At 32.0% G+C, this 23,378-nt stretch overlaps 2 protein-coding genes across 2 annotated transcripts; one reads left to right on the forward strand and one right to left on the reverse strand.

Moving 5' to 3' along the window:
* Positions 1-629: 629 nt before the first annotated feature.
* On the reverse strand, positions 630-8,987 carry LOC123215399 (protein MICRORCHIDIA 7-like). Its single transcript, XM_044635466.1, has 20 exons — positions 8,298-8,987; positions 7,302-7,376; positions 7,156-7,190; positions 6,994-7,072; positions 6,787-6,879; positions 6,613-6,697; positions 6,010-6,085; positions 4,945-5,073; positions 4,623-4,721; positions 4,374-4,475; positions 3,894-4,055; positions 3,722-3,817; positions 2,843-2,894; positions 2,646-2,757; positions 2,486-2,559; positions 1,907-2,379; positions 1,669-1,763; positions 1,501-1,564; positions 1,050-1,172; positions 630-940 (listed from the first exon to the last, which is right to left on the reverse strand). Exons 1-20 carry the CDS (start codon positions 8,695-8,697, stop codon positions 866-868), a joined length of 2,499 nt encoding a protein of 832 aa, XP_044491401.1. The 5' UTR covers positions 8,698-8,987; the 3' UTR covers positions 630-865.
* A 5,648-nt stretch (positions 8,988-14,635) lies between these two features.
* LOC123215400 (auxin-responsive protein SAUR71-like) lies at positions 14,636-15,500 on the forward strand. Its single transcript, XM_044635468.1, has one exon. It carries the CDS (start codon positions 14,830-14,832, stop codon positions 15,373-15,375), a length of 546 nt encoding a protein of 181 aa, XP_044491403.1. The 5' UTR covers positions 14,636-14,829; the 3' UTR covers positions 15,376-15,500.
* Positions 15,501-23,378: the final 7,878 nt, after the last annotated feature.

The following is a 23,378-nucleotide window of genomic DNA, read 5'->3' on the forward strand; positions in this document are numbered from 1 at the left end:
TCAAATCTAACCCTAATTGTAATTACCCTTGAGCCCTTAATCCAATATATATACTAGTGGCTATAGCTCTTCTCCTAGTCTCTACGCCTGTTGGTCTCTCTCTCTCTCTCCCCCTCTCCAAGTCGGCTCTCTCCGAACAGCTGATGTGAAAGTTGCTCCATCTGACATCATTTCCCCACCCCTAACCGTTAATTAACGGGTTTTGTTGTAGGAAATATAAAAGCAACAGAGAAGAATTGTGAAGTATCACTCACGGTAAATTGGGATTCGCTTCTGGAAAAATTACTTCACAGATTATATTTAGGGTTTGATTGTGGATGTGAATGATAGATTGATTCTGTGTTGTGTTGTGATTTGGTTGAATTAGATTGACACATCTACAGGTGAGGTTTGTAAATTGAGTTGTGACAAGTGAGTTCATGCATTTGTTACGAATCCTTAGTCATGACTATAAAAAAAGTCATGGTTTTTAGCAAACGGCTCGTAAAACGGGTCATGTTGAGGTTTTGAGGGATCAATCCGAACACAATCCATTTATCCACCCAACATCTTTTATGTTGGCGTCTAAATTATTTAAATCTAGTCCTGCTTTTTAAGTGCAATGTCGTGACGGGTGCTCAGCTATGTAATTTAACAAAAAAATTTCTCAGCTGATGTCTGCGTAATTTACATTTTCCACATAACACATCCCTCAACTCACCGTTAGTAAACATATAAAGAATATTCTACTTCTACGTCAGTTGCTTCAACATGACAAATGAAGAATTGAGGGAGGATGACACCAGAAACATGTCCAAAAGCTAGACTAAAAGAGTCTCCCAGGAAAAATGAATACTGGGAGGTGGCAGTGCTCTCAAAGTCTGGGTTAGGCGCTTGAAGCCTTCATCCTTTCCAGTAGCTTAATCCTGTCGAGCAATTCTTGGATGGTAGCAGAGGCATCCTACAGGGACAACAAACCACACAAATGAGATGCCCTATTATTGCAAAGACAATAAAAATAAATAACAGTTGGGAAAGTCTAAATTGGAGTCATGCTGAGCAAGAAAGACCTTTATCCTCTTTCTCAAATTCTCCTCCTCCCTCTCCCTTCGGTCCCTCTCCTCTGAGAATATATCAATTAGACTCTCTTGTTCCTTGTTCAATTCATCAATTTTTTGCTGTGCCTCTTGAAGCTAACCAAAACCACGCATAAATTAGAAAGAGGAAGAGAAAATACATCGGCATCTTCTATAGATATCCACCTAACTGGAAATCCGATCAAAGATATTTTTATAGATGTTGTTCATTTATTAGGGTAAAAAGGCAAAAGAGACAGCACCAAAAAGGGGATCCAAAACAAAAATATCACAATCATTTCTCACACAACTAGAACCAGATCCAATAACAAGAAGTCAAGGATACAGCTATACGGCACAAGTACTTGCCACATTTAGAAGTTATACAAGCACATCAAAATTGTAATTTGATAGATGCATCAGTGCTCATATTGCTGGCACATACCTGAACTTCAAGTGATCTACACTTATCTTTTTCACCTAAAAGCTCTCCTTCCTTTTCCTTTAATCTAGTGACAAAAAGATAAATACGTAAGTGGATACAGTTAATAGAATTGTGCATAAAGGAAAAACTTGCAAAACAACTTCAAATTACAAAAGGAAGAATAACAACCTCTCCCTCAACGCAAAATTCTCTTGCTTTAACTGTCCTAGAGAACTTGAATTTGAGTCTGAAAGTAAATGCTCGTGATTATTAACATCACCTCCCTGGCAGTAAACATAGGCCAATTAAAATATTCCTATGGTAATCACAGAGAATATCTACACCCGTGTCAAAAAGAGACATTTAAGCATAAAACACACTCATAAAAGAAGAAGGAAGTTGACGAGATATAAAGCTAGGAAATAACCTTTGGCTGTGATTGCAACAGTGGTCTAACAGAACTCCCCCCTGAAGCACAATCTTGCTGAGATTCAATATCGTCCAAACATGGTGATATACGAGTCCTATGCAACCCATCTTTTTCAAAAGATTTCTCAGTAGGGAATATATTTTGACTACTGCCATTGACTCTTCTCTCAGTTATCACAACATGCACACCATCATCACTAACATACTCTGCAGGAGGTGGTGATGGTTCAGAAAGACTTGCTTCTTTTCTTTGATTTACCAGAGTCTTCACCCTGTTCCTGCCATTGCTGGAGACATGTCTATTCTGACCTCCACCAGTTCCCATTCCAGGAGGTATTTCAGGTTCTTTTCCTCCCTGTCTCTGATTTGACCGCAAATCGTATTTGACTGAATTTGAAGGTGGTATCTTGCTGCTGGTGAGTGAACTCTTCTTAGGTAGAGCAACAGCCAATGGATGATAATCAGAAGATTCTATAAAGTAAAGATATGGTTGTGAAAGAATGACATGACTCACTGATTGCAAAAGCTAATTATGTCCAATTCACAAAGAAAACAATATAAAAGTATAGGAATATACCTCTATCTTCAGACTCATTTATTTGTTTCTTATTACGTCTTGCAGCATACCCAATTCTATGACAGTGGTTGGACCTATGTAAAGCGAAGTCAACCACAGGAAAAAGTTGGGAACCAGAACAACCATTTACTAAATAAAACCAGAAACTGGTAGCACTAACCAGTAATTCTTTTGCATCTGTATTAGTCGTGTCTCAAGTCTTGCAAGTACAGTCGTTCTTTCAAAACCCTGCTTATCATGAGCTGGTTCAACAAAATTGGCTTCCAAAACCCCTATCATTAGCAATGCAATGCATAACAATCAACTTCAAGTCAACTAAAACAGAGAAACTCAGATATTTAAACGCATAAACAATACCTATAACTCCCCGACCATCACTTCCTGCAGCATTCCAAAGCCTCCAAAATGGCTGAAAACCCAATATTGCTTAACAGCTTAAAACTATATTTGGCTATAACAAATTATTGTAATATGCGAAGATTCAAATATTTGTGAATCTACTGAAACAATTATCAATCTAATTCTAGGGGTATTAATCACAAGCATCCAAAGAACATGCCCAATGTTTCACACCCCATTCCCCAATGTGAAAAATGGAAACACTTATATCCAGCTAACAAGATAAATCCCATCTTATAGGATAAAAAACAGCTTCTGTATTAAAAAAAAATTTAATCCTATCCTTAGACATTGAAACTAATACCTTTAAAGGCAATAACACTTCTTCCTGCTTATAACACCCCTAATACACCTCATAAATGGGTATTACACTGTTTTATATTTCATTATTATCATGTATAGGAGCTTTGTTTTGGGTTTTCAAAAATTTTCTAATATTTCAATGGACAAAAATATTTCTCATTTGAATTACAAATCTTTTCTTTGTATGGTAAACAGTACTATTATACTTGTATGGTAAACAGTACTATTATATATTAGTATAATAAGTACTAATTCAAGTACTAATGATAATATGTTACTATGTGATTAAGTGATTTTAAATTAAATAAAGTAATACTCCATCACATAGTGACACATCATTATTGGTATCCAAATTGGTAATCATTATAGATGCACATAGCATTACTTGAATGATTGCTTTTGGTGGACACACACACAAGAAGATATAGCAGGAAGCTAATTCAAAATAAGAATCTTCACAGGGAATAACTGCTACATTAAAAATGAAGCAGCTACTAAAGTGATATGAATCATAGAATTGAAAGCATAGCAAACCTTGATGAGTCGATTTTTGTGATAAACATTGAACCCTTGAACATCAATATGGTATTTCGCATCCTTCACAAACCCAATAATCACTACAGCAGTCATCTGATGAAAACAGTAGATGTATCAGCACCCAATTAACCAACCACAGAGATGCATGAAAAATAAAATGAAGAATTACATTTACATCCTTCGGAATCCCATCAGCACCAGGCTGTGGCCGATATGTAATCTCCTGGGACAGCATCATATCATTCACTATATTGTGGTGCTCAACATCTTTTCCACGGAGAATGATTCGAAAACCGGGAGGAAGTCTCAGATAGAGAATTGAAGCATAACTCTGAAAAATAACAGCATGCTTTAAACCACTGAAATTAATAATAAAAAAAATTCCAAAATCTTTTTTAAATTCTAACTTTCCCAGTTCATACTCACTCTTCAACTAAATCAATGAACATTCTTCTCTGAACCACAGCATAATATGTGAATTTCTAATTAAATAATTTAGTCAAATGTAACGAATGAATGCAATAAAAGTGTTTTTTTAAGACTAAATAAGAAAAAATAACAATAGACATGGATACTCATATCTGTTACCCAAATAACGCTAGAAAATCTGATTATTGTAATAATACAACTCATGAAGTGATATAGTTACCCTTAATGAATGTCTATAAGTCAGGAAGTGCCTAGAGTTAGGATACTTTTTTGCCATTTGTATATTCTTCTCATCTCGGTTTACCCCCCTGAGCTGGATATCCTGCCAGATAATACATCACAAAATTCAAATTTTAAAAATTTTATATAGTTTGAATAGGAGGGAGAGAATTTTGAGTTAAGAATATCAACTGAATCCAGTCACAATACAAAGTGATCCACAATTGGAAGAAGGAAACAGGATGCATACATGCTTATCAGTGTCAAAATCGAGTTCCAACTGTCCCTCGTCATCCTCCCAAAGATTGTATATGATAATACATGTACCGTGATCTTTTATGCGATCAAACTGCAAAGTACAGGGGGCAACAATTTAATCACATCGAAGAACCACATAGAAACAATGAAGCTAGAAAAGCCAAAACAAAAAACATGAAGTAGCTCAAATACAAAAAAAAAAAAAAAAAAACCATTGGTGATCCTCACAAATGGACACAAGAGAGATAAACAGCAAACCAAAAGTTGAAGAAACTAAAACATAAGACATTTCAACATTAACAATAGAAAATCACCTGATGGAGGAGGTCTGCTTCACTGGAAAATGGAGACCACTGAATAATTGTTTCCACATTTCTATTCCAGTCACCAGGAGAAGATCTTATTATCTTCTTCCATTCTTGTCCACTTCTTTCATAGTCAAGCTTTGAATTTCAATGTACAGAACAATAAATCATCAAAAGCATATAAAATAAGCATAAGTTCCACAGAAGCTCGAAAACAAGAACGCATGAACAACAATTTACAATTAAGACAGTAAAGAGTTATAATAAAGCCGCACGTGCATGAGCAGATCATAGTTAAAAGTTATGAACACCATATAACCACACAAACTGCAAATATAAATAATACACCACGAAAACAAATTGTGAATTCAAAATCAAGCAACAAATAAGGTCTCCTAAGAGGTGGAAAAACTAACACCAGAGATGATTCAATATTATAGACCATGAATTTGGGGAGATGTAGCTTTATATGAGACAACCTACACATATAGAACAAGTAAATCAAGTAGTCAACCGAAAAAATTTTCTCATATTTTCCAACATAAAAACTAGGATTGGATTCGAAACGAGCTTAGCTTGAACGAGCTCGAGACAACAAATACGAATCTGAGTACGAGCTGAGAAGTAAAACTAGAAACAAACCCAAGCCCGAATCCAAACTAAAGTCATGCTGGAGTCACAAGCCAAACACAGCTCGCTTGAACTCTTAGCAAACAACGTCGTTTTCAACCTTACCAAAAAATAGGACTAGATTCAAAGCAAGCTTGTTCAGACTCAAAACAAGTTTAGCTCGAACGAGCCTGAACACGAGTCCGAGAAAACAAATACAAACTTGATCACGAACATGTGATTGAGCAAGCTCGGTGAGCTTGAACCGAACACGAGCCAAGCCCAATCCAAAACTAGCCAAAAATGAGTTGGGCCTTGTTCGGACTCGGCTTGTTTCCAGCCCTAATGAAAACCTTTCATTGGTTGATTTATTTAACAAATATAAAAATTGAGAACAGTCATAATAAGATGAATAGTTATGCATGATGCGCTCTAATATATATGAAAACTTTCTTTTGTTATTACCATGGGCACCACTATATCTTCCTTTCCTGTGCTCCTCAAAAATGTGTAGGATAGCAATCCAATACTTTGAGTAGGGCTATAATCAATGTCAAAATATTCAATTCGTTAATTTAGAACATAAAATCAAACTATCATTTAAGTAAAAAAAATTTTCAAACATCATAGACAAACGCATAATAAACAAAGTAAAACAAACAAATATGCATGTAGAAAGGAAGAAGATTCTTTCAAGAAAATTCTTTATAATACTGGTTTACAAATATAACAAATGTGCATCTCCTCTTAATAATCTTTATGAGCATAAATCATTAGTTCTATAATATCTTTTCTTTCTTTCTCCATTTTTCTTCTTTTTCACTTGACTGTAGTATCTAAACTTATTTTAGTCAAATGATAAAACAGTTTCCATTACTGATGCCAGCAAAATAGAAAAGCTCTAATGTTCTCTGATAGATGTAACAGTGTGAAAATGCTAGTTCCACAAGGCAAAATCCTCAAAGCTTAAGACAGGTCAGACAGCAGAACCAAATAAGTCTGATCAATTACAACCAAAAATTGAAAGAGTAAAATATATACACAATTAAAAACAAATTGAAGACAAACCTTTTTCCATCTTTTCCATAACAACGTGAAAACACAATGACATCTGCTCCAAGTCTCATGGTGCTTGTCTTAAATCCATTGCCATCTGATAGATCAGAATATATATCAAAATGCTCCACAGAACTAAGTGCAACAGCTTTAAAAAAACATTCATTCAAAATAATAGAAGTTTACATTGTCCAATGGTGTTAGCTACTTTGCTTTTTGCAGAATAACCAAGAGACATACAGTGTCGCATTTTATCAGGATCCATGCCACCACCATTATCTGCAGCAACAATACAATCATAACTCCAAAAGACAAAACAAAGACTTTGAACATAAGCAGATCACATCAAAGAGCACGGCCTGAACACAAGAGAAGATAGTCTATAATAAAGACCTTCAATCAACAACATTCTGCTCCTATCCTTCCTACTTTCAAGCATATCGACATTAACATATGTAGCTCCATTGCAGACCTTAAAAAAAGGAATAAAAATTATTAACATGGAAAAAACAATGTATATCCGGAAATGCCTGAAATGTATTCAACATAAAGTACCTCATCCAATGAGTTGTCCAAAAGTTCTGCAAATGCTGTAAACGGAATGACATAGATCATTTATAAAAGTAGAAACTTCAAATGAATCCAAGAAAAAGGTACTAATAAACATAAAAATAGACTTGTCCATATATTAGAAAATTTACCTCCAAGTGCCCATTTATGACTGGTTGCATTTGAATGTAGAAATTTGGGATGAACCCTCACATGATCCATGCCACCTGTAAGTCCAATGATACACGAGATAGCTAGCATTTATCAATATGAAAGAATAATAACACATGAATTTGCAATTTCATGGCAAGTCTACATGATATAGAAAGTCAGTCAGTCAAGAAAGAACGCATTCAGCAAATGTCTCTAATACAAAAAAGTATGTATTATTGTATTAGCAATTTATTTCACAATATTATCTTCGATGTCTCCTTACTTAAAGTAACTGAACCCAACAAACGCAACTATTGTGCTGAAATATCTATCCTCAGACACCATTCGGATGTTCACCATCACATCCTTCACAACCATTTCTCTGTAAAAGTTATGCTTCCACAGTCTCACTACAATTCTGACTATGGATGGAAATAAGCAAACAACATATGACCTCTTCCCTAACTGTTCCAAAATCAAATTGGGTTAACCCATGATAGGACTACATATCTTATAAACCCTTTACCCTTCCCACCCCCCAAAAATAAAAGGCAAAAATCCCTTTAGAGATCTCACATAAGACCGCAACCACAGAAAGAAGAGCCCCAACAAATAACTGACAGACACATCATCGAGAAATAGGCAGAGTGTAGAATGTAATTCACAGGCACAAACAATACATAGAGAAATAGTAAATTTCAACTAGAAGTGTCGATTATTTTCTACAACCTACCCTATATGTTTAATTTCTTATCTTCAACTTCTTGATAATAGAACATAGTTGTTTTTTCACAACAATCAAATATTGGCAGACCTGAACAATGTAAGGTTACAGTTGATAGTGTGATTAATCATACTCTTGACCTTTGTAAGCACAGCAAGTCAAAAAAAGAACAAGATTAAAAACAACTATTTTGTAGCACCAAGAAACATAGAATAGAATACTAGCAAACTATTTATATTAGCGAGTAAAGATACAAAAATAGAAACATTACCAGAGGAGAAGTCCCAATCACCAGATGGAGCTCCTTCATAATCACCTGCCTTCCAAAACTGCTTACAGCTCTGCAATCCCGCTCCTACCGCAGTATGAGTCACCGTCCCTCGGTGCGTTTCCGTCACCGCGAGTGGTTCCGCAAGCCCCAACGGCAACACCACTCCTAATTCATCCAGCTTCTTTCTCCTTTTCTTATCAGGCGGGCCACTAAGATCCCTGGCTCTCTTGATGGCGTCGTAAATTCGATCACATTCCGACTCAGACCCAGAGTCAGACTCGGACTCGCTACTGCTACTGAGTTGGATAAGCGAAGCGATTTGTTTCGAAACATTTTCGCCTCGCTTGGGCTGTGGTGGGGCTGACATTGCTACAATATTTTGCTTTGCATGTTCATCCATTGAAGGTTTGAATATGAAAGAAAGATTCAAGATGCAACTTATGCTAAGCCTGTTGGCTTAAAGTTGTAAAGAAGTTCGGCGTTGCACGAAAGGTGAACGGTAACGTTGCACAGACTATTTGTGAAACCTCTAGATTATCGCTTCTTCAGGATCGGAATACATGTGAAGCAGCAACGCTGCACGACCCTCTTAAAATGTCAGAGACGTATCATTAGAGTGAACAAGCCAAAGCCTAGGCGGCGCGTCTAACGAACGCGCAAGCAGAGAGCAATTAACCGCCTCGAGAACTGTCTTCATTAAATATTAAAAATAATAAAAAGGTTATTTTTTTTAAATTTTTTACAGATAGAAGTTAATTATATTAATGGTTTATTGCAAATTTGCAAGGAAATAACAGTTTATATTTATTTACTTTATGCTGTAAAATTTCAATTCAATTTAAAAGCGCGTGGGATTAGTTTCTTCGAATCAATAAGTATAGTAAATTAAATGATGTCTGTGTTTTTAGTGAATAATTTATTAGCAAACACATCTTCGTCGCTTTCTTTTCCTGCAGTTGCAACGGGTCAAACAATCTTACAATCCAGTATCAAAAAACATATATTAATATCTTCTAGTATCATGTTTTATTTTTTTGTCTGTTGAGTAATTATATTATTAATTGAATTAAAAAGATAACATTTTTTATTTTTCTCCTGTTCAACAAAACTTATCTTATTTTAGTTAAACATTTTAATAAATAAATGTTTATGGTTATGGACAAAATTGTACCGAATTTCCATCATCACTATTCATCTTCTCTACGTCTCTTCACCTTCATTGAATTTCTTTTTCTCTATTCGGTCTCCCCATCTTCATATGATATACACAATGAATCTCCATTCAAGATTGAAACTTTTATTTTTTTTCATAATTTTGTTGTTGTGTTGAAGATTGATTATTGTTTGTTAATTATTTTTTATAGAGTATTATTAAATTTAGGGTTTGATTCAAATTAAATTAATTTCAAATTTGTATTTATTTAAGTTCAATTCAATATAAAAAACTGAACTCAAACTTAAACTCAAATTCGACAAGTTTTCATGAAATCAATTTGTGCTTAAACTTTATATAAAGAGTCATGGTAGAGTTTAGTTTGACTTCAGTCTAATTATTATAACAAAATTAAATTAATCTACTTTTAAATATTAATTTATGATTATTAAATAGAGTGCACGTTTATTATGTGTAATTGTTTTGAATGTATTAGAAAGGAAGCAAATTTATAATAGGTAGTTGGACAGGTGTATTTATAAAATATATTAATAATGAATGTATTGGAAAGGTAGATAATGATTGGCGGGTGGGTATGTATTTATAATTGGTGTATTGAAAAAATAAATAAATTTGTCAGCATGATAGTTTAATTACGTATTTTATTGTATATTAAAATTTTAATTTTATATATCATATATCAAATATTTTATTATATTATATGACATATTTTTTTTTTAAATAAGATAATAAAATATTAATAAAAAATAAAAAATTAATTAACATGTCATCATTTCGAAAAATATTATAAATATCTTTAAAAATTTTAAATTTCTTATATACATATCTATTACATCATCATTTTCTCTAAAAAGTGTATTAATTTGTATTGATAATATATATCATATCATATAATATATATCGTATCGTATAATATGTTATTTGTATCAAATTAATTCGATACACTTTCATGATATATATCATTTTACACCTGTAACGTATCGTATATCATATAATACCGATAATTATGTCTATAAATTGAAGAGTACACATCGTTGGCATCAATTGATTGTGAATGATGTTTTACATAGTGTGTCATCATTGTCATAGGTGGTACCAAATCCATCAAATTGATCTATACATTAGAAATGATTTTAGGTTCGCAACTTGGATGACCCTACTACTGTCTTTGCTGGGAAGGATGTAAATTGGTTGTGTGAGACGTGTCTGACTTTGTCACAACCAATGGATTCGAGGGAATCATACTCCCTAGTGATTTTATCAAAACAATTTTATCTCTTTGCTCGATCAAAGTGACGACATTAGTTAGGCCTCAATTGACATCACATGATTGAGTATGTGCAACAAGCTTTATAAGTTATTCTTTAATTATTAAGACAAGTTGATTCACAATCAAAAGAGACACTTAGAGTAAATTTTAGAGTTTGATCACTTTGAACCCTTAATGATCTTCTTTCACGAGCTATTGGAAAAAGATTTTTTGATAGAAACTAGTTAGAAGAAGATTCTATTTTTCCAGTAGAAGAATAATCTATTCTAATTCAGAAACTTATATTTACTGTTATGTTATTAATGTGATTTTTATAGCATAAAAAAAAGTGTTAGTAATGTTATGTATCTAAAATTGTAAGGCTTTTCACCCATCTATAATCTATAATTTATAAGATATTAAATAATATTATATATAATCACCTTATTATATATATATATATATATATTAAGTTCTAGTATAATAAAAATCCAAACTTTTATTCTAATTTAATTTTAATTTTTTATTGAAATAAGATAATTGTACAGTTTAAATTTGGTAGAAACTAATTTACTTTCCCATTAAGGTTCGAAATAGAAATGGAAAATGCTTTCATGAAAATTGTACGGGCTATATTAAAGAAATTGTGGACCGAAGGGAGTGCATCAAGCCTCACACTTTGATCACTAATAATGTAGTTTGTTGCTTTTTTAGCGTCATTTCTATGAATTTGCCCAGAAGGAAGTTTGATCACATTGCACAAGAGATTGAATTTCTTTTTATTTTTGTTTTATGGGTTTGTGAAAAAAAAAAAAGAGTTAGTTTTGTTCGGTATAAATGGCCCGAGCGAACGGTGGAAAATAAATTGGTCAACCGTTTATGCAGACGAGACGGAGTTGATAAAATGAAAGTTGAATATTGACGAGTCCTCAAAAAATAAAAAATAAAAATAAAAATCAAACAAAGGGTACGGTGGTGGACCATGGTTTTAATTTTTAAATATCCTGACACTTGGTCATGTGTACAAATTTGTGGTGGCTTCTATTGTTCGTAAGTAAAGTATCTTATACGGCTGCATCTAAATTTAGCTGATCCAGTCTAAAACGTTGGCTCCGTTCACATTCTTTCAGGCTGAATTTAAACTTATGACCGTCAGTTTGTTTTCTTTTTCGAATTAAATTTAAGTTAGAAAGAATTTGATTTGATCTAATTTATAAGTTAAACAATAAATTAATTTGATTTAAACTTAGTTTAAAATTGATTTAATTCAAATTATATCAAATAATTATAAAAAAAAATTATTTTATCATTATTAAATAAAATGATTTCATTTTATTAATAAGTTATGAATTTGTATCACAAATTTAAACCATAAATTTGAGTCATAAACTTAAATTGAGTTTCAAACTTTAAACTTAAAACCAAGCCTAATTTGAGTTATCTTTAATTTTAGTTAAACAAATTCAAATTAAATTTGAACCGTCCTATTTTTTATTTATAATGAACTCAACATAAGAAGTGTTTAAAGTGTGATTGGTTCGTATCCATTTTTGTTATCTTATACATAACAAGAAAATCAATTTAACTTACTACCTAACCCTGACCCCTTATTTTGGCCTTGCCTATAGCTAGCACGATCCACAAATTTGTGGATCATGCTAGGTCTATAGATTATTTGAGTTACGAAGTTTTATTCGTAGATTAACTCGATATGATTTGTCACTGTTTATATTATAAAAAATGGATATATTAACATGATATATTACATTATTGAAACAAATTAAGTGAAACATTAATTAATAGAACGATAATAAAATAAATTTTAAATCTATTTAGAAACACTTTATAAATTTAATGTGATATCATAATAAACACTCAACATTTTTAGATTTCAACTTCATAACCACCGAAAAATTAATAATATAATAATAATAATTTTATTATTTAATTAAATATTATTTTATTTAATGACATAATTAATAGCCAATCTAATCTGATGTCATTGATATCCCATTTAATTAGTTACTGTAGAATGTTTGACTTCATTACTTTTGTGGGTGATAGTATGTCACCAATCATGATTTGCTTTAAGTGGCGATCGAGACACTGCATGCTTCTTAAGAAGTTTACAAAATGCAAGCAAGTTCCAGTTGTCGCAGTGAGAAAATTTATCCATGGCCCAAGTGGGCTACCCAGATTGATTCAGATAACTTTAAATTTCGTCATTGGTGCGTAGAATTATTATATAATTTTTTTGCATGTTGATTGCATCATGAAGCAAGCCAAGCCCCAGAATGGAATAAACACTAAGGTGTCGCGTCAACTTCCGCGGCTGAAATTAATTATTTAATGGCCCAAAGACTTATTCCACCCAGAGGTTTAATTATAAACCAAAACTTATGTGTATTAATTTTTAAAAATTTATATATTTATTAAATTTTAATGTTGTTATTATTAAGAATAAAATTATTATCTATAAATTTTATTTAAATTCATATTTTAATATTATTTTTAAATTTTTAAATATTTATTTTTGTTATTTAATATCATATTTTTCATATTTAAAAATTGATTTTTCTCTGCGAAGTCTACGATTTTAAATTCTAATCTTTTTTCCCATTATGGCCGCCCCCTCCAACTTTCGAAAATATTTTAGTTACACCCCTTCTCTCTCCCTCAACTTACAGATCTGATCTCTAATGACCATTTATCGTCTCTGACCGCAGACTCTCTCGTCTCCAGCTACTGACTCTATCCCTTCACCCTTCTCTCTCCCTCTCAACCACTCTCCCTTCCTTCTTCGACCGTCTTCATCTTAGACAAAGATGAAAAGTTTTTGGTTTTATCTTTGCCTCCGATAAAGATGGGCAAAGAGAGGAGAGAGAGAGAGCTAATGCATGATCACCAGAGAGTAAATCTAGAAATTGAGGGCAAGAGAAGAGGTGAAACTGAAATGTTTTAGAAAATTAACAGTGGTTATAATGAAAAAAAAATATTAAAGTTTAAAACTCTATACATAGGAGAACAAAAGTTAGCTTTTAAAATTGAAAAATACGAGGTTATAAAGCAAAAAAAATATTTTAAAACTTAAAGGTAATATTAAAATATGAATTTAAATAACAATTTTATCTTTGACAAAAACATTTAAATTTAGCAAATAAGTAATTGTTTGTACTTTTAAAAATTAATGAATATGAGTTGGGGGTTTGCAGTAACCGTTGGGTGGGAATACGATTTTTGGCCTTATCTAATCAACTTACTAGAACAAAAAGGTTGACGTCTTTGATGATGTATATTAGAATTAAACCATACATAACCTGTATACTTGCCATGTTGCATTTATTCAGAGTCCAATCCGATGAAAATTTCCCCAGAGTTCATACGTGGTGTAGGCATCTTCTGCAGCGTATAATGAAACAATGCTGTAGCTTTTATTGTTATAGCGAACTGTGTTAACGCCGAACCCCCACTGTTTTCTTGACTTCAGCGTGCAAGCGATGTGCATGGCGTTACCTAATAGACATGTTAGCTGAAATATGAGGTGACTCTTGGCCAAAATCGACCACCTTCATTTTCGGCGCTCAGACTTTTGGGATTTATTATTTTTTAGTTAATTATTAAAGTTGAATTTTATATTTTATTTTATTTTTTTGTCAATAACTTCTTATATATTATGCTTTGAAAAATGTTCACTGGTTGTTGTAGCGGAGCTCCAGTGGCCTCCCTGGCTGTGGCCCTGGGTTCGCTATTGGTAGTTGACATATGGATGTGAAAATATGATTTGATAAAATATATATATATATATATATATATATATATATATATATGTTCAAACGGATGCAGCTAAAGCATCTAGCGTTGACAAATTCAAAATAATTACGATTTTGTACACAGGCGGGGCTATATAATGGGGTTGCAAAAATATAATATCATCCAATCTTACTAAAAAATTATATGCTTAAACTTCAACACGGCTCAAGAAACTCTAGCTTTTCCTTGTGAGTCACTCTACCTTCTTCATTTTTTCTCTTCTCATATTGATATTTTCAGGTGGGAAAAGTTCATACAAATCATTCTATAGCCCTTCTTTTTCCTTTAACTTGAGAAGAATGGAGGGTGTACAAGTGAAGGGTAAGAAAAGCCTGATAATGAAGACATGGAAACACTGTCTATCACTAGGAGCAAGAAGGTCAAACGAAAATCCACCCTGCGATTCATTGTCAAAGAGCAAATCCTGGAACTGTGCCACATCGTCATCACCATTATCGTCACCTGAAAAAGAGAAAACGCGAGCTCAAGTAGCTCCAGAAGGTTGTTTCACAGTGTACGTTGGAGCCGAGAAACAAAGGTTCGTTATCAAGACAGAGTTCGCTAATCATCCATTGTTCAAGATTCTGCTAGAAGATGCTGAATCGGAGTACGGGTTTAACAGCCAAGGTCCAATTTTGCTACCCTGTGATGTGGAGTTGTTCTACAAAGTGCTAGCAGAAATGGAGGAAAGTGGTGGAGATCCTGCTGGTTTCGGATTTGGTAAAGGTTATAGCCCATTTCTCCCTTTCAGTCCCTCTCATCGTCCCAACTTCAACATTAACAAAGGTTATGGAGCTTACAGGCTTCTGAGTCCCTCCAGAATCCTCAAGATCAATGGATTTTAACTTCGTTAAAGTTTGTGTATGCGTATAAATTAACCAGCTAGCCCATCTCTCTTTTACAAGTATCCTATTGGGTATACAAATACATATATATATATACTCATATAATCAGCATATGATTGAATGTAGATTTTTTCTTAATTTAAAATCAATACACATAAAGTATGTATTTATTTTTATATCCAAAATAAATTCACATAATTTTATTATTCTTATATTCCACCTTTTTCTCTAAATTAATGTATAATTGAATAATTTTGTTGATACAGAAACAAGTTTTATAGACTCAATCTTCCCGGAGTGTTATTTTACATAAATAATTGACAAATTTCTCATTTTTGTGAGGCCAAAGGTCTATTTCTCACCCAAAGTATGTTTTTTTTTTTTTTCAAATTCCCCTTATTAACTTTGAAAATTTTATTTATCTTCTCATGAGTAGTTAAAATTAACTGAATCAGTTAGTTATATTATTTTCCTCCTCAAACCCTAAAAATAACAATTTTCCTCAAACCCAAGTTTTCAAAAACTATATTTTCCCTCTAGGGTTTCCAAACCTTTATATCCAATTTTTTCGATGACAATCGATGATTTCTAAACACTTACTCTCTCTCTCCGACGACCCCTATTTTTGGTCATACATCTTTCAATGTCGTGTAGTATCATTATCAATAAAGACTCTTCGTCAAAGAAGAATCTTCATCATCGACAAAGATGCATCGTCTTCGTCGATAATAATGTCTAGGAGGGGGAGACATTGCACAGTCAAAAAGAGGAGATGACGGAGAGGAAGAGACGTTGTCTGGAGATTGTCAGTCATTATCAAAAAATTTAATCTGAAAGTTTGAAAATCCTAAGGGGGAAAAATGTTGTTTTTGAAAATTTGGGTTGGGGAAAAGAGGGTTTATGGGGAAAATAAAATCAAATTTAAGTTTATTTTTAATATTATAGATAAAATAATGATTTTACCCTTGAAACTATATTTTTAACGATTTATAGGTAGACAAATGAGATTTTCAAAGTTAATGGGGAAAAATTTGGATAAAAGCATATTTTCGGTGGGAAATAGTCCTTTGGCCTTTTTGTAATTATATTATAACCTTGCCTTGTTTGTAGAATAACTTGTATACCCGAAATTCACGTTTCTTTTATAAAAAAATAAAATAAATCTCAATTTTAATATTATAAAAAAGGTCAATATCTTATCTTTTAAATTCAATATCAACTAATGAGGTTCACATGTAGTCATTTAATAATAATAATAAAAACCCTCACCTAACCGTGTCTACAACAAAATAAAAATAAAAGTTCAAGCAGTTTCTTATAAAGCCAAAAAAAAAAAAAAGGGAAATTATGAAATTGAGTAATTATGAAACAGTTATTGTTATTTACAGTGTAGGCTTTATACCTATTGAATGGCTTTTATCTACATATTCACACCTCAGCCTAAATTGTTTTGTGTGGGCTCAATTCTAATATGGCCCACGACCCAATAGCTCTGCAAAAATTCTTTTTAAATATTATTATTTTTTAATTTTAGAACGAACTAAAATATAAACACTTTTTTTTTTAAGATCACGGATATTATTTTGTTATAATGTAATCACTTAATTTTATGTGTATTTATAAATAATACTCAATTATACATTTTGTTTTGGTTTCTATCGTTGTTTTAGAAGGGTCGCCTAATTTACAAATTTTTTAAAATTAAACTAAACAAATAATTTAGTAAAATCTTAAACCAAATTGAATTGAACAATTACAATTTGATTCAATTTTAAATTCAGTTTTGGCACATAAAAAAAATACTGTTTTTGGTTTTAATATTTGACACATCAATATTATCTCATCAGGGAAGCAATCAAGACATACTACAATAAACAAGAGGGAGATAACTGAATGTATATTTTGAATTTGCAAAATTTCACCTACTACAAGCTACAATAAACAAGTTACCTTAATTGAGTTTTAGGGAATTTAGGTGGATCTAAGTGAAAAGTAATTATAACTAACTCCTACCACAATGAACAGTAACTAATTAATGTTACATATTTGGACTTCCCAACTAGAATTGGTCGGTTGTTAGACCTAACTGTTACACTATGACAACTGAAAATCTTGGACTTCCCTTCTGAACTTGAACAGTGAGTGGGTGCCCATTGAATTATGGGCCAAAACAAAAATGACGAAAATGAGGGCAGTTCAAAAATACTAAATTTTGATTTTATAATTTCAAATATTATTATTCAAATTGTTGTACAATGTCAAACTACCCGCATGTCCTCTTATCAACAAGTGATAATAAGCAGAAGCGACAACTCATAGCTCAATTAGGGGACAGAAATCTCCCAAATATAGAACGTAATGGGTTAGGTATCATATTTTTTATGTCATTTGGCTTTAATGTAATTTATTAGAAAGTTATTAGTTACGTAAAATTATAATTACCTTTTTTTAATCCTTTAAATCATGAATATTACTAAGTGAGAGAAATAAATAAATTTTTACTAAAGTCGAGTAATAATGGTTTGTCATAAAATTTAATAGTTCCCACCAAGACTCTGATTCTCAACTCAGTCTTTTTCAAAATACCTCATATTTTATCAGACTATTTTTCCTTAGCTATTAATACACCATAGATATAAACTCTTAAGTAACATTTTTTTTTATTTTTTAAGACAATATCCACCTTTCTTAGTTAATTTTTTTTGGTCTTCTTTTCTTATAGATGAGTTTTTTTTTCTTTTTTTTTTTTAGGAAAAATTATTGGGCACCTTGAGTTTAAGTAAAATAATTTTTCATCCACAAAAGGTTTAGAATAGCACAACATAGTTCAATTAGTAAAGTTTGAATCGGTCCAAGGAGAATTTATTTATATTGATGGAGACTTAACAAAATTAGTCAAAGTATTCAACATTAATTATAAAACGAATAACGAGTAACTAACATAATTGAATGTCTAAACAAATATTATTATTTATGAAAGTTTTAAATGAGGTTATGATTGATCGGAGATAATTTGAATATATAAAAATTAATTTGAGATTAATTTGATATTGATTATCTATAAATTAATTTAATTTATAAAATTAAGATTTGAATTTGGTTAAAATGTAATTTAACTTTAGACTAAATCCAAATTTAATGTAACACAAATAAATTTAAATTTAATTTATTTAAAAAAATAAGTTTAAATTCGATATAAACAATGAGTAGGGCTCGAACAAGTAATATCCGCATTCAACATAATTCGGGTTGAAAATTAGGAGTGTAAATAGCGTCACAAACTGTAGCACAAAATTACAACCACAAGATCAATGTCAGAGGTCATGTCATATCACACAGCTAACAAAACCCGTAATTAATGCTAACACCGTTAAGATTGTTGCTAGTCAACATCTGGAGATGTATTTGGACCTGCGTTGCATGAAGGCTTCAATATTAAAAAAAAAAATGGAAACAAAAAGTAAAATAAAGTAGTAACGCACGTGTGATATCTTTAGGAAAATTTTATAGAAAAAATACGAAAAAAATATTAAATTTGTTTGTATTTATTTATGTATCTTATATAGATTAGATATGAAAGAATTTAATTAGTTACATAATTTATGAATTTTTTAAACTAGTAAAACAGTATTTTAAATTATAAAACTTAAAAATAAAACTACAATGAATTGTGTATTCAAAGTAGATAATATCTTGATAATTAGAATCATTTTGTATATCCTCTTAAATGATAGTGAAATAAACCTCAATAAAGATTATGAGTCTCGTAAGAAGGGTGTGTGCAATATCTTTGGATAAATCTCATATTGACGAAATACGGAAGAGATTTTAAGTCTGTTTATATTCTATTTGTGTATCCCATCGTATCACAAATCAATTAAAGATGAGAAGATATAAATAGTTAAATAATCTATGAGCTGATGATAGGACACACCTCAGTGAAGACTCTAAATTCTTGTAAGAAGGGGTATATGTGATATCTTTGCGTAAATTTCATATCGATAAAATATATAAGAGATGTTGGGTTTGTCTATACTATATCTGCGTATCCCAGTGTTTCCTACATCAATTAAGAGTAAAAAGATTTAATCAGTTAAATAGTCTGTAAGTTCTTTAAATTGTTAACACGTGTTTTAGGTTATAAATAAAACTATAATAAAAATATATTTAAAATAGATAATATTTTAACAATAGATTAGAATATTGGATTAAAGATGTTAGAATATGTTTATGCAATTTAAAGTAAGATTAAATTTGCCGAAACAAAGAATAATTTTAAAAGAGGAAAGAGACCCAACGGCTTGTGTTACAACTCCAAACACTTAAAAAAGGAAATACTAATATTATTGCTGATGCATGTAAATTAATTCAAAAAGAAAAGGCCAAACGACTATTTCCCACCCAAGGTATGCTGTAATGACGAGTTTCCACCCTTTAACTATGAAAACACCAAACACCCACCCATGGCCGGTTAGATTTAACCAAACTCTAACGGTGACAAGGGTAAAATTGTCATTTTCTCTAGAATATTAAAAATAAACTAAAATAGAATATATTTTGCCCCCCTAAACTTTAAAAACTAAAATTCCCCCCCAGCCTAAGTTTTCAAAAATCGCAGTTTCACCCTCCCGAAGCATTGCCGACGGTCTCCGGCTCCACTGCCGACGGTCTCTCCCTCCCGAAGCATCCTCACCTTCCAGAGAACTCTTTCCTCCCATTTGGACTTCCAATCGGAGTCGGAGAAGCTGTGGAAGACGAAGAACTTCGTCGGGGAAGACGAAGTTCTTCGTCTTCCCAGTCGTCGTCGTCGTCTGGGAAGACGACGTCTTCCCAGACGAAGACGAGACGACGAGACGACTCGTCGTCCTCTGGGAAGACGAGTCGTCTTCATCTGGGAAGACAATCGTCTTCCCAGACGACGAAGACGAGATCGATCGATCTCGTCTTCCCAGATGACGAAGACGAGATCGATCGATCTCGTCTTCGTCGTCTGGGAAGACGATTTCTCTTCCCAGACGGCTTATCTCTGCGTCGGATACGTTGAGGTCGAGTTGAGAGGCGCCGTCGGTGGAAGAGAAACCGTCGGGAGGGGAAGACGGCCGGTGATGGCGCCGGAGAAAGCGACGGAAAAGGGTTTGGAAATTGGAAGGGTTTGGAAATAAACCCTAGGGGGGGAAATGCAATATTTTCAAACTTAGCTTAGGGAAAAAATGTTAGTTTTTAAACTTTTAGGGGGGGAAATGCAATTAAATTTACCACCGTTAGGGTTTGGTTAAATCTAACCGGCCATGGGTGGGTGTTTGGTGTTTCCATAGTTAAAGGGTGGAAACTCGTCATTACAGCATACCTTGGGTGGGAAATAGTCGTTTGGCCAAAAAAGGAAATACTAATATTATTGCTGATGCATGTAAATTAATTCAAAAAGAAAAATTTCTGTATCATTGGTGATTATTAATTAATTAGTATTATAAATTTAATCAACCTCATAATAAAGGACTTTGTGGGACTGAGCTTGAATAATAAATATAAAATTATCTATGTATATATATAATAAGATATGGTAAAGTGTGGGATAAAAAGGAAACAAAAACAGAGAAACTTGAGGAACAGAGAATAACAGAGAGACAAATGTATATTTGTTAAATGATTTTTTTCCCTGCAAATCATTTTGCATTTATTTTGGGATGTATCTGGAGATTTTGGATGAGTCTCCTTGGATAGTGAAATTGCCCTGTGATTCTGTGCAGAAGAAGATGTGGTTTTGAGCTCATCTTAGTGTAGAAGAAGAGTCCTGGCTATTATGATCATCCTTTGAAATTTGATCAGGCTTTCGCTGTCTCGTTGACTTGGTTCTTGAGTTGCTCAATCAGATCCGAAATACGATACAAGGACTTCACCCATTAATACTAGGCGAGAGACATGACTTTGAGGAAGCTGATTTGGGCTAATATTTATCAGGAAATATAGTCAATGGTGGGCCTGGATAGAATTTGAACCGGCTCACCCTTGAAAGCTAATTCAATTCAAATAGAACTTAAATTTGAAGATTTGATTCATTTTTTAATTTCAGTTAAACTTGAGTCAAGGGATATTTGGCTCTATCCGATTCAAATTCAGGGTTAGAATAAGTAATTTGAATTCGTTGCTCAATTCGGTTCTAATTTATTGCTCAAATCAACTCGAATCTAATAGTTCGAATTTGGGGCTCAAATAAGAAAATTTGAATATTCTTTAGGTAAAATAATTTCATTTTGCTAATGAACCACAAACTTGAACTATGAATCCGAGTCATACATTCAAACCATTAATTTGAATAATTAATTTAAGTTTAACCGAGCTACGAAATTAAACCATTGATTCGAGCTACAAAATTAAGTCAAATTCAAACCGAATAAAGCTAAGTCATTTTTCATTTGAATCTAACTCGAGTCAAACTTAATTTTGACTTGACAAATTCGAATCAAACTCAAATCAATGAGTGTTTAGGTTCAGCCTAACCTGAATCCACCCCTAGTCAATGGAGGATCGATAGGTGACCTCACCCCCTTGACTTTTTTAAAAAGGCCGCAAGATTTATCCCCTTCCCATTTTAGTCCATTTATAAAGATTTATCTGTGAAGTTTCAAAAACCTAAATATTCATCCGTTCCTAAATTTCTATTAAATTTTTAGTTAAATGTAAGGGTAAAATTGTCATTTCACTCATAAACTTTAAAACCCTAAAAATTTATATAAATTTTTTCTCTTAGTTTGAAAAACTAAAAATTTTTCTCAAGATTTTGTTTCAAAAAGTTACCATTTTCCCCCTATGGCTTGTAAAACTAATTCGGTTAACAAAAGATGAAAAGACAATGTCTTTTGATATGATGAAAGGAGCATTGTCTGAAAATTCGATGAAAGGATGACATATGGATGATGAAACATCATTAAGATCTAGGCAATGAAACATCGTCTTTCATCGATGTTTCCGGAGGATGCTTTATCATTTAGAAGATCGATTTAAAGTTAACGATTTGACAGAGAAGATAAACGATAAACTGACGATTGGATTCCTAATAGCCACAAAGATGAGACCCTAGAAATTGGGGGGGGGGGGGGGGTAAGAGCTATGGAGAAAAGTGAATTTTTTAAAATTTAATCTTTGAGAGGAGTTGTTAGTTTCCCAAATCAAGAGGGGAAATTATATAAACTCTAAGAGTTATAAGATTTAATGATAAAATAATAATTTAACTCTTTATAACTAATGATTTTAGTTAAGTTTAATAATCTATGGATAAGTATTTAGTTTTTGAAATCCCGTAAATGTATTTTCAGGAATAAGTCTTTTGGCCTTTAAAAAAATCCAAAAGAGCGTATTATTAGTTTCTAGCCACTCTTTCCATTGCATGATATTAGTTTCAATTGTATTAATTTCTAGTTTAAAAAAGTTAAAATTTACCCCTAATATTTGTTTCAAGTTTAGAAAAGTTAATTTTACCCCTTATATTAGTTTCAAATTCCATTTGTATAATATAATATCTCCTTTTTCTATTTTGAAAAAAAGTGTTCTATTATCACTCTCTTTGTTCAAAACACAAGTATTAAAAATTTCAACATACCTTTGTCAAAAATTCTGATAGAACAACTTTTATAGTATGCATAAAAATAAAATCACGACGAGGTTACTTTTAAGAGTGTGAACGGTCCAGTTTGGTGCAGTTTGAAAGTTTTCAAACCAAACTAAAAAAATGGTTTTGAAAATTTTCAAACCAAGTCAAAGTATTTTATATTTCAAACTATACTAAAAAAAGCAATTTACTCCCATTCAAATTTCGGTTTGAACCTATAAAAATCATTCACTTCTAAATATATATTATTGAATAATAATTTTCTAAAAGATAAAATAAATATGAAATATATATATACAATATAAAAGTGAAAAAAATGAAAAAATAAATATAAAAAAAACAAGTTGTATATCTAATTACTTATATATATATATATATATATATATATATATATATA

The sequence above is a fragment of the Mangifera indica genome, chromosome 5 (assembly GCF_011075055.1).
Source record: "Mangifera indica cultivar Alphonso chromosome 5, CATAS_Mindica_2.1, whole genome shotgun sequence".
Lineage (NCBI taxonomy): Eukaryota > Viridiplantae > Streptophyta > Magnoliopsida > Sapindales > Anacardiaceae > Mangifera > Mangifera indica.